This window comes from Mya arenaria, chromosome 12, assembly GCF_026914265.1.
Source record: "Mya arenaria isolate MELC-2E11 chromosome 12, ASM2691426v1".
Taxonomy (NCBI): domain Eukaryota; kingdom Metazoa; phylum Mollusca; class Bivalvia; order Myida; family Myidae; genus Mya; species Mya arenaria.
This window is the reverse complement of record NC_069133.1, coordinates 15,577,243-15,596,334: the sequence shown is the minus strand read 5'-3', so window position 1 is coordinate 15,596,334 and position 19,092 is coordinate 15,577,243. Positions and strand designations below refer to the sequence as shown.

Below are 19,092 nucleotides of genomic sequence, written 5' to 3'. Positions count from 1 at the left end.
ACTTACGGTCCAGCCAAGCCCGGGTGAAATCTCCGCCCTGCGGAGGACGAACTGCTGGTAAAATCCCCGCCAAATACCCCCGCACCCCAGGGACCCTAGGTATACATAAAGACCTATTCCCAACTTTTTTTGGCGCAAACACAAAACGACCGCATTCACCAGGCACTGCGGGGGCACCTGGAAGGTTAAAAAACGGCCCATCCTCGGCTATCCCCGGTATACCCCCGGACGGGGGGGGGGGGGGGTACAATTGACTGGTGCATAACGGAATAGAGCACCATGATTGCCGACGATGGGTTTGTCTACAAATGAATAACATCGACCATATGATTTCTATTCATTGACGAACTATAATTTCAACGCCAACACAGCAGGACGAGTCTGTTAAGAAGAAAACATATTAAGAAATAAAAACAACTTAACGTTTCCTTTGTGGGATATAAACCGAGAGCAAATTGTGCTTTGCGACTCAGCCTTTGTGACGTCATATTATAGCTTGTGGTATACCAAAATTGTTATCAGCACATCTTAAAGCTGCACTCTCACAGATTGAACGTTTTGACATTTTTTTTGTCCTGGAACGCGCCTTTATGCGAAAAACTATGGAAACCAGTTATATAAGATTGCTGACAAAAAATAAGATCGCAGATTTTTATATATTTAAGTTCAAAAAATGATTTTTATGCATTTTGTCTTACCCATTAGTAAGGGCTGAAGCCATTAAACATTATTTTTCGAACGGAAATATGAAAATCTAACATTTGATTTTTTGTCAACAATCTTTTATGATTGGTTTGCAGATATTTACGCAAAAATTTGCTCCTTCCAAAACAAACAAAAAAATAAAAAAGTTGCAAAAATGGTAAATCTGTAAGCTAGCAGCTTTAGAAAAAAGCGATAATAGTCCTGAAACTTTGGGCTTTACCTGTTCTTTTGTATGACTTAGCTCGTATAAAATGTGAACAAAAAGAAAGGTTTTTAGATAAGCTTTTTACGTTCCGCAGTTACCGGTATACAACGTTGACGTCATTTTGAATTATATCTTACTCAAACTTAATTTACTTGCAGATATGTGGGTCCGTGAATGTATTGAAGTAAGACTTCAATCGGAGACATGCCCACATAATATTTGACGTCCAGCACAACAGTATCCTTGAACTTACAAACAGAATGGACATATAATCTGGAGTATCTTCTTGTAGTTGGAGTGCTGGTGCAATTAAATACAAAAACATAAGTTTTAATTAAGATAGTTCAGCAATAAGTTTCGTCGATGACTCGCTCATCGCTTTCCTTTTGCTTTTATATCAACGCCATGAACAATCCATTTTTTTCAGATCCCCAATACACGCTTCTTGACCGTGACGTTATGTGACATAACGCAATGAAATTAAGTGAATGTCACGATACGATTTTAATTAGATTGTGAACAATATGTTCTTCTGTGCTTGTAAGGTGTATGCACCAATCAATTGTAACCCCCACCCCAGTGCCGATCGAACTGCTGGTAAAATCCCCGCCAAATGCTCCCGCGCCCCAGGAACCCTAGGTTAGGCCCATTCCGCGGTATTTATGGCACGAAGACAAAATCTCCGCATGCACACGGCACAGCGGAGCCACCTGAAAGTTTAAAACATGGCCCGTTTCTACGGCTATCCCCGGTATACCCCCTGGGCCTGGGGGCCGTGGTTACAATTGACTCGTACATTACCATATTGCGGCGCTGGTGCTCGGGAGCATCTTTCGGTACTCAAGAGTGGAGGATTGGTCCTACAGGTGCGGAGGCACCGCACACCTATTTGGCAGGTACTTCATCCAAGACCCGCGGCTTCACCGTTTGATCTGCAACTTCAGCGAAAGCAATGACTGTCCGCGCGGGTTTCACTACCGGGACCGCCACCACAATGTCACCTATTACATCGTTCATGCTTGTTCTAGCGGGTAGTATACACATGTACATGCTAAACTCCTTGAGTTTCTTATGCACCAGTCAATTGTAACCACGCCCACCAGGTCCGGGGAATAGCAGGAACTTTGACTTCCGGTCCAGCCAAGCCCGGGTAAAATCCCCGCCCTGCGGAGACGAACTGATGGTAAAATCTCCGCCAAATGCACCCGCACTCCAGGGACCCTAGGTAAGGCCCATTCTCCGACGCGAAGACAAAACCACCGCAATCACCCGGCACCTGGAAGGTATTTAACGGCCCATTTCCCCAGCTGTCCCGAGTATACCCCCGGGGGGGGGGGGGGGGGCGAGCCTACATTAAACCATTGCATTACCGAACTATCTATACTGGCGACATGTATAAGAAGGGTATGAGCTAAAGATAATCAAAATAAAAACGCATTTTTATTGAAGACTGCTAACAAATTTTCACATTTCTTTGCCTTCCATTATAAAGTGAAGTTCAGAAGAATTTTATCACAAGAGGAAAGGAGAACGATTTCCTTGTTTTCCATTATAAAGTTTACGAAGTCCAAATCTTTGTTGGTTCAGCATTAATTGCGCAGTAATTAGATTTATCTCAACAATATAATTGTTCACTTTTAAGTTTTATAACACTGCAGAATAAAGCTAGCTACACAGGTGGTAACGTTCAACCAATTATATTGTTCTTATGGGAATCGTAGCTTTTATAACGTCGTTGTTTAATGTTTAATACACAAGTGGAGCTTTCTCCCTATATATGGTGTTGGAGGTCGTGAAGCATTAACATTTATTGTTATCGTTCATGCAAATTGGTCAATTGACTGTAGAATATATAGAAAATCTAATAAGTGGTGTTTGACCTGTATATAAAGGATCTACTATGTCAGAATTCTCTACACTTAACTACTCTGGAAAACGACCGCGTAGTGAATTCAATTTAGCAGTTAAACCTTATGACTTTACTCTTTATTTATACAATAAAACATTTCACTGGCAATCAATTTTGAACTAAGTAATTCAAAATACACGTTAAAACAATACAATTAATTAATTAATTATAATATTTAAGTTTTTACGAACTACTTCTACAGATTACCGACAATCATCCGTGGTTGTTTTAGATGGAAAATGGATTTCCAGCGCTCAGCTTTACATTCGATCAAACATGTACCAGTAAAAGCAAAATTAAAACTATATACGCCTCATCATATCTAGCATTACCTAAATTGTTTACTAAATAAAAACAAAATCCAGACTATACAGATGTGAAAAATAACTTTCAGTTTGAAAACTGAACATTGTCATCTATCACTGGTTGTAAGCATCTTAAAGTAAACAGATTATGCGGAAGCATTATCCAAGTTAATGACGGTATTTTTCTTTACCTTTGGTACAATGACTATAAAACAATTGTATATGAGTTCAGCTTATGTTACTGTAAATAGCGAAGTAAATGATATATCAACAAAAACGCCATCACGCTGACATTGATCTTTCCAGCGCCAGATGTCATATCGGTTTTGCATTGTTCGTAGCCTTCAACATCAAAGTGAGTGAATCCACAAACGATAACTCCATGGCAGATATGATCACATTCCTCCTTGAGGAGGACAGGAGGACTCACATCGTGGAAATGAACATAACGGTTGAACTCCTCACTTCCCGGTTTCTTTATTTTCTCGATTGCTTTTTCAAGACTTTCAGCCGTTAAGTCGTCAATTCCGTATGCACTCGTAGCTGTATACTCGAGTCCCCAGATATCTGATCCGTTATTGTTGGCATTCTCCAAGTCAAGGTAATACTGCTGGATGTCGAGGTGTCTTCCCGTAGTTCTTTCATACTTCACTAGCCGTATACCAGGGTTGTGTGCAGGGCCAATTACGTTGGGGATTATATACCTCCATGGTGTAACAGAAGGGGCCATGAAAATAGGCGCTTTATGGTTACCTGCAAATGTTCACATTCAAACAATTATATGGGTCATTGATTCTTTCTGATGAAAGCACTTCCAAGTTAAAGTGGTAATATTTACACGCGTAAAAATTTCAACTTACTAATTCCTACTAAATTTAGATCAGATAAAAGGTGAAACCATTAAGCTGCACTCTCACATATTGACATATTTGACAATCTTCATTTTGTCGTAGAATCAGCTGATTTTTGCATCAGTGTTTTCAAACCAGTCATATTGGATATGAAACGCTTGTAACCATAAAACATCAATTTTTGAGCGTTAATGATCAAAACTGCGATCTGATTTTTCATCAGCAGTCTTATATCACCGGTTTTCAGACATTTGCGCAAATTTTGGCTCACTCCAAGACAAACAAAATAAAAATAAAAGTTGTCAAAACGGTCAATCTGTGAGATTGCAGCTATAAGGCAAATAGTTATATTACGTACGTGTACAGTATTCTGTGTCATGAATGAGCAATATCGATACGTATCGGAGGTCAAAGTACAATTTATGTTAAAGAATAACCAGTGTGTATATTAAACTTCAAATCGACTTACCAGAGTTACCTGACAGTACTTTGAAACCATCTGCATGGTCATGGCCAAAATGCATGGCAACAATGACGTCTGTGTAACGTCGTAGAGTTTCAACCAAGGGTGTGTGGAACTGCTCGTGCATCCACCAAGTATCGCTCGGAGTGTGCGGGCCAGGAGGAATGTGGGCGGTTACCAGCACCTGTTGATATAAACATAGAACGCACCGGGTAAGCCGGGGTAAGGGACAAAACCAACATGTTAAATTCGATTCATTCTCAACATTTCTAAGAATTAACACATGTACATGTAAGTAACACTCTTATTCAAAATAAATCCATACACATGTATAACAAACATACATTATAATAATAATAATAATAATAATAACAACTTTATTTAACGAAGGTTACATACTAAGTGTACAATCATTACAGGCATACTACTTATTTCCAGCATGGCCTTCACACAAAAAGTATTACAAAAACACATGTACTATACATATTAAGCAACATACAAAACATACATTCACACTATCACTATCATACATTTCTTCGACAAACACAACTCAGTTTAATATGATGATTATAAATTGCAATAATTTCATACTGTAAATAATGTAGATATATTCAGTAAAACCACATTCAATCAATATATTTACATATTTGGTAGTATCCATTACAAGTTGTTGCAAGAATGTCATATACGTACATTAACACAATTCATGTAAACAATGAACTATTTATTATAATGTGATTTAAATAAAGTGTCAAGATTTTTTGTTCATGTGATAAAATTATTTTGCCAATAAGTAGCCTTTTAATGCATGTTTAAAGGCTGGTAGCTTATCTTGACATTTTATGTATGTAGGAAGATTATTCCAAATGTTCATTGCTTTATAGGCAAATGTATTTTTGATATAGTTTGTTCTAGGTTTTACAACAAAAAGATCCTTGTTTTCTGAAGAACGCAAGTTATAGTGCTCATTTTTGGCAAATGTTAACAATTCTGTGAAGTACGAAGGAGTCAAACAATTCATGCTTTTGAAAACAAGTAATGAGAGATGATAATAGCACCTGTCTTCAAAAGATAGCAACCCAAACTGTTTGAACATGTTTCCACAGTGGCTAGTTCCCGACTTCATTATTAGCTTAATCGCTCTTTTCTGAATGTTAGTGATTTTTGTGGTATCTGAGGAATGTGTAAGTCCCCAGACACTACAACAGTACTCCATGTTTGACATGATATATGCATTATAATACAATGATTTCATCTCGTCTGTTAAATAATATGCAATTCTTCTTAAAAGTGCCAATTTTGAATTAAGCTTATTCACTACAGTCTTAACATGTGTATGCCATGACAATGTCTGATCAACATGCACCCCGAGGACCTTTTGACATTTCACGTTTTCTACTGACAATCCATCTATTGATAGTTCAAGTTGCAATGCATGTTTTGCCTTATAATTAGTATATAGAATCATACATTTGGTTTTTGATGGATGGATTGACATATTATTTGTCTCACACCAACAGCTCACACTATTAAGACTTTTTTGTAGATCTGACTGAATGCTCAATATACTTGGACCTATTTTGTATAACGTGGAATCATCTGCATATAAGTCAATACATGAATTGGAAGAAATTAAAGGCATATCATTGATGTATATTAGAAAAAGTAAGGGACCGAGTATTGATCCTTGAGGGACACCCGACATAGTTTTCATTTTCTCTGAATTTATGTTGTTCCCAACATTATGAGTGATACTACTTAACCATTTACCAAATAATACATTTATGGAAAATATTAATTACTGATAACAAGATTGTAACCGTGTATTTAATACATGTAGTTGAAAAAAGCAAACATATATAAATTGATTGGTGAATGCTAAAAGATTTACTGTGATCTACTATCCTCTCATAAGGTAGAAATACCGTTTTCTGTACCTTTTCTATATTGAACTCAGTATTCTTCATAAGAATGATTGTTTTCGACTTTTATTCATCCTTTTTGGTATAATGTATATTAACACAATTGAATTAACTGTGGTAAATCTTATTTGGGAGTAAGAGTGCATCTTTAAATGAAACGGACACGAACGTGATTCATATCCATCGTGATTCATATCCATCGAGCTTAAAGATGCACTTTTACTCAAAAATAAGATTTAACACATTTAATACAATTGTTTCAATATACCAAAATGGATGAATAAATGTCAAAAATAATGGTTCTTATGAAGCATACCGAGTTTAATATGAAAGAAATGTGCAGAAAACACTGTATAGCTACCTTATGAAACGATAGTAGATCACAGTAAATCTTTTAGCATTCACCAATCATTTAATATTTTTGCGTTTTCAACTATTAAATACAAGGTTATAATATTCTTAATAGTAATTAATATTTTCCATAAGTTCCTTATTTAGTGTGTATTTGATGGCGTATAACTCAGAATTGATGTTTGTTTTACATGTGTATGTATTGATTTTGAATAAGAGTGTCACTTTAACTGACGTTGTGTAATTATAAGTAAGAACGTATACATGTACAAATGTAATAATACAAGTAGTTCAAGGTCGTCGAAGGTCTTAATTCGGATGTGATTAATGTATGAGAATACAAATACATAACAATGACATAGAAATCGTACTGGAGGAAAATGGAATGAACTACTACTATTATTTGCAAATAAGCTCAGCAGAACGTGCTCGGCATTCAGTACGATGAAACATGATCGCAATGCCATATTGCCCCGAAAGGCGAGTTTTAGCTGTTCAAACCGTTTTGTTCGAGTTTTATCGCAAGTGTAATTTAAAGCTACGATTAAATTGGCCTTTTAAAGTGAAACCCATGTACATGTATCGGTGTTGGGGGAAAATGAGCCAGCCTCTTCAAAATTTAATTGCATATGATAGGTAAAAGAAAAAAAGCCAAATCGCGAACAGAGGCAGACGGCTTTTCTCTGATGTGTGAAGTCGATTGATAGGCCCTATATGTTGCCACTAGATTCAGAAGTGAGTAGGTGGTTTTCGGCGAAGCAAAGACCAGGATCTTTGAATGTTTCAAAACCTTGAAATGCTTAGCCATTTACCCTATCAGTAGTACATTTAGAAATAAGCTATATGAAACAAGCTGCAACCAACCCGCTCGTTGTTTCGTCTTGCTTCTGCTAGTGTTTGATTTAGCCAGGACAGCTGGTCCCCCGGATCGTTCGAGCCCAACACCGCTTTGTTCGAGGTATAGTACAGATTTGTGTTTAATGCCACAATCCTCAGACCATGGTCCGTCTTCTTTGTGTAATATGCTCCTATAAATTTGAAAGATAATACAATTTGTTTTCTGTTCCACGGAGTCATCCTTTTTAAATTATAAGTGAACTTTGTAAAAATATCAAACACAAATGCACACAAAAAAATAGTGTATTGCAAATGTCCAATTTTGTATCATTTACTGGTCGGTAACGGGAAAACAACCTAAATCTCGAATATATTTTAATAATACAATGAAATCTATAGGTTGGTTTGTGGTTACCAAGCCGGACAAGTGGGTTTCCTCCGGGTACTCAAGTTTCCCCCAAAACACAAGACCACACTCTCGCGTAACATCGTGCCGCCGAGAGTGATTAGTATAATGGTCTAATAACTTGTTTCATAATCGTTGTAAATGAAATAAGTTTAAATTTTAAAAAAATCTATAAGGCCAACCCGGTAGCCGGAATTTAACCGAATGCCATGTTTAGAAACACGTGGCTAAGGCCTAATGCCGCAGTCAAATGTAACCACGGCCCTCCAAGGTCCGGTGGTATACCGAGGATAGCGAGGGAAATGGGCCGTGTTTTTACCTTCCAGGTGGCCCCGCAGTGCCGGGTGCATGCGGTGGTTTTGTTTTTGCGCCGAAAATAACGGGAAATGGACCTTACCTAGGATGTCCCCGGAATGCGGGGGCATTTGGCGGGGATTTTACCAGCATTTTACCAGCAGTTGTCCCCGAAGGACGGGGATTTTACCCAGGATTGGCTCGACCGAAAGTTAAAGTCCCCGGTATTCTCCGGACCTGGGGGGAGGGGGGGGGGGGCGAGGTTACAATTGACTGGTGTATAACAAACACTTAACGTTAGACACACAACATTGACGACTATTTCAAAAACAAACCTTTCCTAAAGTTCCCCTCCTGCGTGACATCCCCTATCCAGGCACCCCACCTGTCCCACGTATCGTTGTACAGCAGGTTGTTGGTTGGAGGAAACTGGTTATTGGGATAGTAGTCGTGGTTACCGAATGTTGCAAAAACAGGAACGGAGCCCATTACGTTGTCTATAATTTCCGTGACATTATCTAGGATGTCAGCGTTGATCGTGTAGTTCAAGTTTTCGTTGCCAGTATGAAGAACTGTATCTCTAATAGAAGAAACATGAACGAGTATTTATAAGCCTCACCGTGGCCAAAATAAACAACTGACACATGTGTTTAAAAGTAAACTAGTAATATACATGTACATTAGTGAATTAAACGAGATGATGCAAAGAACATCTTCATATCAAACCGAAGAATATAAACTTAAGTGTTTTATCATACCGAAAAGTTTCGCGAATATGAACTATATATCTAGATATTAATCACAAAAGTCTAGTGGTTAACACGAAACAATTGGCGAACGTTATCGGGTTATCTTACGGCAGTAATATGCTACCATAAACTTCAATGAAGTCAATATGTAAATGAAGTTCTTCAGCTAATCAGTTATTATATCATACATTGCTTTGCATCGTTGCAACTTCATATTTCATTTGGACTTTCATTCATGATTTGCTTGATAACGGAGAAGAAGGGCCAAAATGTTAGAATTTCAATTTGTTAACGATTTGAGATTTTAAATAAGCCGCCTTTTCAATCGACCAATCAAATCGCATGTTACAAATTGGACGAAAAACAGTAATAAAACCGGAAGTCAAGAGTGGTTGAAAAACTAGGAAAACAGTAAAATGAGAATAAAGTAAAAAAAATCGTATGATAGGCAAATTTCTTCGCGGGCTTAGGTGGAGTGTTCGGAAGATAAATGTAGATATCATATTCTTAAATTCCGATGGCTGTTAATCTGCAGAAGTTCTTTTGAACTGAGTAATAAGATGATTACGTGACCCGGGTAGAGAAACGTTCAATACCATGTTAGTATAGTATACAGTACAAAGTGCATATCAAAATATATATATATATATATATATATATATATATATATATATATATATATATTTCAATATTTTTTCACATATTCGGTTTTTTAATTTTTAGTAAGGAATTATAAGATTTTTTTTTATTTAAAAAAAAATGATTTGAAAATCCGGTGCCAGTGTGAATACTGACCCGGCTTGTGCCTTTTGCTTCAAATCGACACAGCTTGAAAGAGACGGCATGAGTTATAGAAGTGACTACCGTTCCAGCCACATTGAGATTACCCGAACTAAATTTTAAAACTTTACGGTCCAAATAGAGTATTTATTCAACACAAAATTTGGTCGTTTAATCAAATTTTTATACACTGTTTTTAACATCTCTGGCCATGGTTATTTTTTTTTTAATTATAAGTTTATATAATAAATGTAAAGACCTCGATGCCGTAAATAATTGTACTGCATATGTTTTGTTTTCCTTTTAGTAGGCTGGCTGAACTGAAGGCAATTGCGATACATACATGAGAAGAAACAGAAAAAAGATATTTTATAGTCTTATGCGAACACTATCATTAAACAGACGAACAAATACAACGCTTCAGTCGGAGCATTTCTTCCCTTTTCCATCGAAAACAACCTCGGATGCATATGGACGGTTTACATTGTCCGAACTATTTACATCTAACTACGCTGCAAGTAGATCACGTAGTAATTTCAAGTTACCAGTTAATCCTCAGGACTTAACACGTAACAATTTTAATTATTTATGCAATAATTTACTTTAATGGAAATCACGTTGAACCAAGTTTAAACATTGCATGTAAAAACACTAGAATTATTAATATTATTATTAATAAATTTACGAACTACTTTTACTAATGCACCGGCATACATCCGAGGCTCGTCGTATGGCGGAAATGGCCGAGGTGTTCCGATTGACAACGATTAACATTGTATCGTCACACGACCTGATCCGACTTAAGCATACCCTGTCCAAAGTATGAAGTCCACGTCAGCTCGATGTTTGGCCATCGCCTGGACGGAACTATTGACAAGTGCCCAGGGCGAGTCACACCAGAAGTCCCCATACTTCCCTGGTTCCGTCGGTTTGGCGTTTGGGTTGCACGACAGTTGTCGCCCGTAGTACGTAAAATCGTAGTGAAAGTCAGTGATGTGCCAAAAGTAACCTGAAATGTTCAATGACCGGAAAGCTCATTTCATGCATCAATATGAATGTATTACAACGCTATCTTAATTTAAATCTATTATATATACTCTAGTGCAATTTTTATTTTTATGAGCAAGTTCAATGTGTTTTCGTAATAAAAAGAATGTTCTTATGCTTGATAAGTGGTGCAGGAATGGTTACGTTAGATTGATTGGATGAACATAGATTTCAATTAGACTACTTGATGTAATAAAGAGTTAGCATTAAAGTTATATAGCAATGTTCGTGGGTCTAGTTAGCGAAGTTATTATGTTTAGTTTGTTATTCAGCGAACTTCTTTCATCTCGTTAGTTATATAGCGATATTGTTGGGCTTTTAAGTTATACAGCAACGTTCTTGGGTCTTGTTAGTTATACGACAATGTTCTTGGGTCTTGTTAGTTATACAGCAACGTTCTTGTGTCTTGTTAGTTATACAGCAACGTTCTTGTGTCTTGTTAGTTATACGACAATGTTCTTGGGTCTAGATAGTTATACAACAATGTTCTTGGGTCTTGTTAGTTTTACAAAAATGTTCTTGGGTCTAGATAGTTATAAAGCAATGTTCTTGAGTCTAGATAGTTATACAGCAATGTTCTTGTGTCTTGTTAGTTATACAGCAACGTTCTTGTGTCTTGTTAGTTATACGACAATGTTCTTGGGTCTAGATAGTTATACGACAATGTTCTTGGGTCTAGATAGTTATACAGCAATGTTCTTGGGTCTTGTTAGTTATACAGAAATGTTCTTGGGTCTAGATAGTTATACAGCAATGTTCTTGGGTCTAGATAGTTATACAGCAATGTTCTTGGGTCTTGTTAGTTATACAGAAATGTTCTTGGGTCTAGATAGTTATACAGCAATGTTCTTGGGTCTAGATAGTTATACAGCAATGTTCTTGAGTCTTGTTAGTTTTACAGAAATGTTCTTGGGTCTTGTTAGTTATAAATCAATGTTCTTGGGTCTAGATAGTTATACAGCAATGTTCTTGGGTCTAGATAGTTGTACGGCGAAGTTTTTGGGTCTTGTTAGTTATACAACGAAGTTCCTGGATCTACGTAGTTAGTTATGCAGCAATGTTCTTGGGTCTAGATAGTTATACAGCAATGTTCATGGGTCTTGTTAGTTATACAGCGAAGTTCTTGGGTCTTGGTAGTTATACAGCGAACTTCCTTGGTATTGTTAGTTATTCTGCGAAGTTCATGGGTCTAGATAGTTATTCAGCAATGTTCTTGGGGCTTGTTAGTTATACAGCGACGTTGTTGAGTCTAGATAGCCAGAATACAATGTACTTGGGTCTTGTTAGTAATACAGCGATGTTCTTGGGTCTAGTTAGTTGTACAGCGAAGTTTTTGTGTCTTGCTAGTTATACAGCAATGCTCTTGGTGCTTTAAGTTATACAGCGAAGTTCGTTGGTTTTGTTAGTTATACAGCAATGTTCTTGGGTCTTGATAGTTATACAGCAATGTTCTTTGGTCTTGCTTATTATACAGTGAAGTTTTTTGGGTTTAGTTAGTTATTTAGCGAAGTTCTTTGATCTTGTTCGTTATACAGCAATGTTTTTGGATATAAGTAGTAAAACAGCGAAGTGCTTGAGTCTAGTTAGTAATTTAGCGAAGTTCTTGGACTTTGTTTGTTATACATCAATGTTATTGAGTTTAGTTAGTTTTACAGCGAAGTTCTTGGGTCTAGTTATTTATACAGCAACGTGCTTGTATTGTTTTAGTTCTACAGCGAAGTTCTTGGGTCTTGTATGTTATACAGCAATGTTCTTGAGTCTAGATAGTTATCAGCAATGTTCTTTGGTACAGTACTTTAAAGATATACAGCGGTGTATTTGAGTCTAGTTGGTTGAACAACAACATCAAAATTACGTTGGTCTGTCTCATATATTTTGATCACGGGTCATGTTGGCCTATTTCAAATATGTATTGTGTGATATATTTCTTTGAATAAACTTTCTTCTTCATAATGTCATTTGGCAGGTTTCTTGTGTTTAGCTGTACAATTAAGTGTTTTAAGGAATGAAGTGCATGATTGATGTCATTATCGGGGTATGAACGCAGTTGGCCTGGTTAAAGTATGTGAAGGACTCCAGATATCATGTGTACTTTTACCAGCCCAACTGCGTTCATATCCTTGATAATGCATTAAACACGCAATTCATTCATTATATAAGTTATATTTACAACAACAGTCCATAATTTTATTCAGTTAAAGAAATACTTAATATCATTTAAGAAAACCTTAACAGTATTTCTTTCTCAACCATTCTGTAAAAAGAACGACCCGACCGTAACCGAAAACTGTTTTATCATATCCCCAAAACTTGCCACACCAATCGTTTGTATGCCTAACGAATATGATTTGCGTTTAGTATAACAGGGTTATTAGTACTGAGTTTTTATCCGGGGAGTTGTATTCGACTCGAGTGGATTTTCGCAGATTCGGGCCTAGCGGCTTGGCGGCGTGAAGTTAGCGGTATGGCGCTCTAACAACGGATTGTTGTTGAATCAAAATTTGCAAAAATCCACGAGAGTTTAATACGACATTCCGGATCAAAACGCAGTACTAATAACCGTTTTATTATATTCATTACTGGTAAGATCACTTAAAAGCCACATGTTTTCATAATAAATGTCATTTAACGACGCATTATTGACGTCATTTTAACATCGCGCAACGATACTTGTTATGATGTGATGTCCTAATAGTGGAATACGGACTACCGTATTTTGCCATATGTATTGCGTGTGAATTTATGATGGGTATATAATAAATAGATGTAGTAGGAATAATTTTCTTGTATTGTATTTTTAAGAAAACGTACAATACTATGTTAAGGGTTCATTGTATAATTGTTGTTATTGCATGCTAGCAAATATCTAATAGTTCTAAGCTTACCTATGTCCGTATAAACATTCCCAAACACACAGAAAAGAACGCTCAGTGTCTGAATGAGACGCGCCATCATGTTAACATCCACGGTATGTCTCTGCTTAAACCTTACCTAGGTCACTGGTGAATATATGCTTATAGCTTTCAAATGAAGAAGAGCTATAATATGTCAGGCTTAAACAAACACTGATATAAGTATTATGATAAGAAAGACCTGAAAAAAGTGGAGCAGATAAACATCATAATCTATAAATCGCTCAACCATGACCATGTACCAAGCGAGCAGCTTGATCATTCATGTACGGTGAGTAAACACTTTACTTGTTCAGGAAATGAATAAAAATAGAGTTAATTTAGTAGTGAAAAGAAAATTAGAGGATCATATTAATTGTCGCCAACAGCAGGAGTTTATTTGAGACATGATAGAAAAATTCCATGTCAATATTATTAACATTTTCTTTTTTTCGCAGTTTCTTGCATTGTTATAGAAAGTTTTCATTGTAATGATAAAAATCTAAAAATCTATGAACCTTTTATGAATAGTACATCAGTCAATTGTAACCACGCCCCACGCCCCCCATACCCCTCGCCCCGACGGTCCTGGACACTTTGACTTTCGGTCAAGCCAATCCCAGGTAGAACACCGCACCCCGGGCACGAAAAAAAACCCACAACATTCACTCGGCACTGCGGGGCCACATTAAGGTAAAAACACGGCCCATTCCCCCGCTATCCCCGGTATATCCCTAGACCTGGGGAAGCGAGGTAACAATTGATTGGTGCGTAAAATCGACACAGCAATTCAACTAGGACAGGTAGTATGTAATATATAAACATAATTTATAACTGCGGTGTGTCAACTTTGGAACGAAATTCTTCACCACTTGAATGTTTATTCTTATCGTTTGGAGTGAATTGAACATACTTCACAGCCAATTTATCATTTGTGCATGTACGTGAAGCAAGCTGCCTAACGTCCTGGTGGCATGAAGTTGACGGCCTAGCGGCTAGGCGGCGAGAAGTTAGTGGTATGGCGGTCTAGCGGCCTTGTGTGCTTGAAGTTAGCTGCCTTACGGCCTGGCGGCATGAAGTTCACGGCCTAACAGATTGGCGGCGTGAACTCAGTGGTATGGCGGTCTAGCGGCCTTGTGAGCTTGAAGTTAGCTGCCTTACGACCTGGCGACATGAAGTTCACGGCCTAGCGGCTAGGCGGTGTGAAGTTAGTGGTATGGCGGTCTAGCGGCCTTGTGTGCTTGAAGTTAGCTGTCTTACGGCCTGGCGGCATGAAGTTGACGGCCTAGCGGCTTGGCGGCGTGAAGTTAGTGGTATGGCGGTCTAGCGTCCTTGCGAGCTTGAAGTTAGCTGCCTTACGACCTGGCGACTTGAAGTTCACGGCCTAGCGGCTAGGCGGCGTGAAGTTAGTGGTATGGCGGTCTAGCGGCCTTGTATACGTGAAGCTAGCTACCTTACGTCCTGGCGGCATGAAGTTAACGGCCTAGCGGCTTGGCGGCGTGAAGTTAGTGGTATGGCGGTCTAGCGGCCTTGTGAGCTTGAAGGTAGCTGCCTCACGGCTTGGCGGCATGAAGTTGACGGCCTAGCGGCTTGGCGGCGTGAAGTTAGCGGTATGGCGCTCTAGCGGCCTTGTGTGCTTGAAGTTAGCTGCCTTACGTCGGCCTGGCGGCATGAAGTCGGCAGCTTGGCAGCTTGAAGTTATTGGCCCGGTCTAGCGGCCAAGTTTGCTTGAAGATAGCAGCATAGCGACCTTTTGGCCTTGCGCTGTGAAATTATCGGCGTAATATTTTTGGATATACTGTAGCAGTAATATTTGAACTTTCATAAATAAAGTGCTAACTAGTGCTTTTTGACATCTTCTTAACGAAAGTATAATGAAAATGAACCATTTTTCGCCAATTTAAATGCTTAACGGCTTGAAGAAAGCGGCCTGTTGGCTAAGTGGCCTATTTCTTGCTATGAACTGTAGCAATAGCATTTAGGTTTTCATTATTCAGTGAAAAACAACACTTTTTGATATGTTCTTAAAGGCCTAATGTTTCAACATAATTATCCTATTATTTTTTACCAATTTGAACTCTTATACGGCAGAGAATGCATTTGCATGTTCATTGAAAACAGTGCTTAGTATACATATTTACCATGTTATAAATTTTCGCCAAGGCAAAGAAGTAATGTTTAGTTTCTCAGCCATTTTGTTTTAAAAAGTCAGAGAGGGGGAGCGGATGTTTGCTCTGTTAAAAGCATTTCAAATGATATACTATTAAGTATAAATCCGATATTCCTGTCTAATAAACAGATTCATATTGTGATTTCCGGTGAATTATATACATAAATCAGTGACATTAAAAGGATATTTCACTGTTTCAAACAGTGTAATAACAATTTGGTATTTGGCAGTGTTTAGATAATAATAATTAAGATATTTTAGCCTGCTTTAACTGCCAAAACAAACGTTAGCGTTCACAGGGCTTTGACACAATTTCCACGACGTATTTTCCGAAATGACATAATGTTCACTTACAAGTTGGCGTAGCAAGATCAGTTTTACACGACTGCCGGTATGATACGTATTTTCAAACCTTGTTTCATTCATGGCCATTTTTCGCACCTTTGTTTGTAATGGTCAATCGCGCTATGGTAATCCATTGTCATTATAATACTGAACAAGAAAAACTGTGATACAAAGTATCACAGCGGGCCCACAAACATATCTACCATGTAAATATTTTGAAGTTGGTGATGGCTGATGTCGAGTCAAGGCTATGAAGGAATTCAAAGAGACCTATTTTGGTAAAACATTAGTCTATGCACAACTACAGTTTATATTAAACACTTCTTCCCGGTTCCAGTACAACTTTAAGTTTTACAGGGGACAAAGTTTTGTGACAGACAGACAGCACTAAATCAATATGTCTCTTGCTTACTCGGGATAAGACATAAATAACTCAAACTATTTCCTTAACCTAAAGCATACCGCCAACAACAGAGATCTTTATCCGATAATGATATCTTTAAAAGATGTACGTGAAGTTAGCGGCCTAGCGGCCTAGCGGCGTGAAGTTAGCGGCGTGAAATTAGCGGCCTGGCGGCCTAGCGGCCTTGCCGCGTGAAGTTGGCGGCCTAGCGGCCTAGCGGCCTGGCGGCCTAATTATATTTTCTATTTCCAAGCAATTTTTAATGCGTTTTTTTTTTTTAAACAATGATAAATCAAGGTTTTTTATTCATATAGTTACATAGCGGCCTTAAATTGTTATCTATTCAGAATATTTTTCTTTACCTTTTATTCTAAAACAAATTTAGATTAACTGTTTCATGCACAAATTATCACTCTGAAGCGTTTTTCAACTTTTTTTCACAAAAGTCGATCGAGCACTTCAGCGGCCTAGCGGCCTAGCGGCGTGAAGTTAGCGGCCTGGCGGCCTAGCGGCCTGGCGGCCTAGCGGCCTAGCGGCCTAAAATGGTATCCTATTTCAAAGCATGTATACATGCATTTTCTTCTAAAACAATGACATTTTAACTGTTTTTATGCACAAATTAACACTTTGAAGCTATTAGCGATTATCAACAGTCTTCTTTTAAGAGCGTCGATAAAGCAGTCAGCTATTTCAAAGCATTAAACATGCCTGTTCTTCTAAAACAATGATGTATTTACTGTTTTTATGCACAAATTATCACTCTGAAGCGTTTTTCATTTTTTCCCCCAAAAAAGTCGATCGAGCACTTCAGCGGCCTAGCGGCGTGAAGTTAGCGGCCTGGCGGCCTAGCGGCCTAGCGGCCTAAATGGTTTCCTATTTCAAAGCATGTATACATGCATTTTCTTCTAAAACAATGACATATTAACTGTTTGAATGCACAAATTAACACTTTGAAGCTATTAGCGATAATCAACATATTTTTTTCAAAAAAGTCGATTAAGCAGTCAGCTATTTCAAAGCATTAAACATGCCTGACCTTCTGAATCAATGATATATTTACTGTTTTATGCACAAATTATCACTCTGAAGCGTTTTTCAACTTTTTTTCAAAAAAGTCGATCGAGCACTTCAGCGGCCTAACGGCCTAGCGGCGTGAAGTTAGCGGCCTGGCGGCCTAGCGGCCTAGCGGCCTAGCGGCCTAAAATGGTTTCCTATTTCAAAGAATGTACACATCCATTTTCTTCTAAAATAATGACATATTAACTGTTTGAATGCACAAATTAACACTTTGAAGCTATTAGCGATAATCAACATATTTTTTTCCAAAAAAGTCGATTAAGCAGTCAGCTATTTCAAAGCATTAAACATGCCTGATCTTCTGAATCAATGATATATTTACTGTTTATATGCACAAATTATCACTCTGAAGCGTTTTTCAACTTTTTTCAAAAAAGTCGATCGAGCACTTCAGCGGCCTAGCGGCCTAGCGGCCTGGCGGCCTAGCGGCGTGAAGTTAGCGGCCTGGCGGCCTAGCGGCCTAGTGGCCTAAAATGGTTTCCTATTTCAAAGCATGTATACATGCATTTTCTTCTAAAACAGTGATATATTAACTGTTTTAAGCACACACTATCACTCTGAGGCGATTATCAACCTTTTTTTCAAAAAGTCGAACAAGCAGTCAGCTTTTCAAAGCATGTGAACATGCCTAGTATGTGCATAAAAACAGTTAACATATCATTTTTTTAGAAGAAAATGCATGTATACATGCTTTGAAATGGGATAGCATTTTAGGCCGCCAGGCCGCTAGGCCGCTAGGCCGCTAACTTCACGCCGCTAGGCCGCTAGGCCGCTGAAGTGCTTGATCGACTTTTTTTTAAAAGTTGATAAACGGTTCAGAGTGATAATTTGTGCATAAAAACAATAAATATATCATTGTTTTAGAAGAACATGAGTGTTTTATGATTTGAAATAGCTGACTGCTTTATCGACGCTTTTGAAAAAAAAAACTGTTGATAATCGCTAATAGCTTCAAAGTGTTAATTTGTGCATAAAAACAGTTAATATGTCATTGTTTTAGAAGAAAATGCATGTATACATGCTTTGAAATAGGAAACCATTTTAGGCCGCTAACTTCACGCCGCTAGGCCGCCAGGCCGCTAGGCCGCTAGGCCGCTGAAGTGCTCGATCGACTTTTTTGAAAAAAAGTTGAAAAACGCTTCAGAGTGTTAATTTGTGCATTCAAACAGTTAATATGTCCTTGTTTTAGAAGAAAATGCATGTATACATGCTTTGAAATAGGAAACCATTTTAGGCCGCTAGGCCGCTAGGCCGCCAGGCTGCTAACTTCACGCCGCTAGGCCGCTAGGCCGCTGAAGTGCTCGATCGACTTTTTTGAAAAAAAGTTGAAAAACGCTTCAGAGTGATAATTTGTGCATATAAACTTAATTTAAAATTGCTTT

General features: G+C 38.0%; 1 protein-coding gene across 1 annotated transcript; it reads right to left on the bottom strand.

Annotated features, from left to right (window-relative positions):
- Nucleotides 1–2,861: 2,861 nt before the first annotated feature.
- On the bottom strand, nucleotides 2,862–13,983 carry LOC128211348 (acid sphingomyelinase-like phosphodiesterase 3b). The gene is made up of 6 exons (XM_052916039.1): nucleotides 13,710–13,983; nucleotides 10,588–10,786; nucleotides 8,584–8,828; nucleotides 7,576–7,739; nucleotides 4,445–4,622; nucleotides 2,862–3,877 (listed from the first exon to the last, which is right to left on the bottom strand). The coding sequence occupies exons 1-6, from the start codon at nucleotides 13,777–13,779 to the stop codon at nucleotides 3,363–3,365; spliced, it is 1,371 nt and encodes a 456-aa protein (XP_052771999.1). The 5' UTR covers nucleotides 13,780–13,983; the 3' UTR covers nucleotides 2,862–3,362.
- Between the last annotated feature and the right edge of the window lie 5,109 nt (nucleotides 13,984–19,092).

What these genes read in the sequence shown, in the direction of transcription:
- LOC128211348 (XM_052916039.1), bottom strand. Translation starts at nt 13,779, where the DNA reads ATGATGGCGCGTCTCATTCAGACACTGAGCGTTCTTTTCTGTGTGTTT. An exon ending in CAAGACGAAACAACGAGCGG is followed by an intron (nt 4,623 to 7,575) that starts GTTGGTTGCAGC and finishes TTATATCAACAG; the next exon opens with GTGCTGGTAACCGCCCACAT. An exon ending in AGTACTGTCAGGTAACTCTG is followed by an intron (nt 3,878 to 4,444) that starts GTAAGTCGATTT and finishes GAACATTTGCAG; the next exon opens with GTAACCATAAAGCGCCTATT.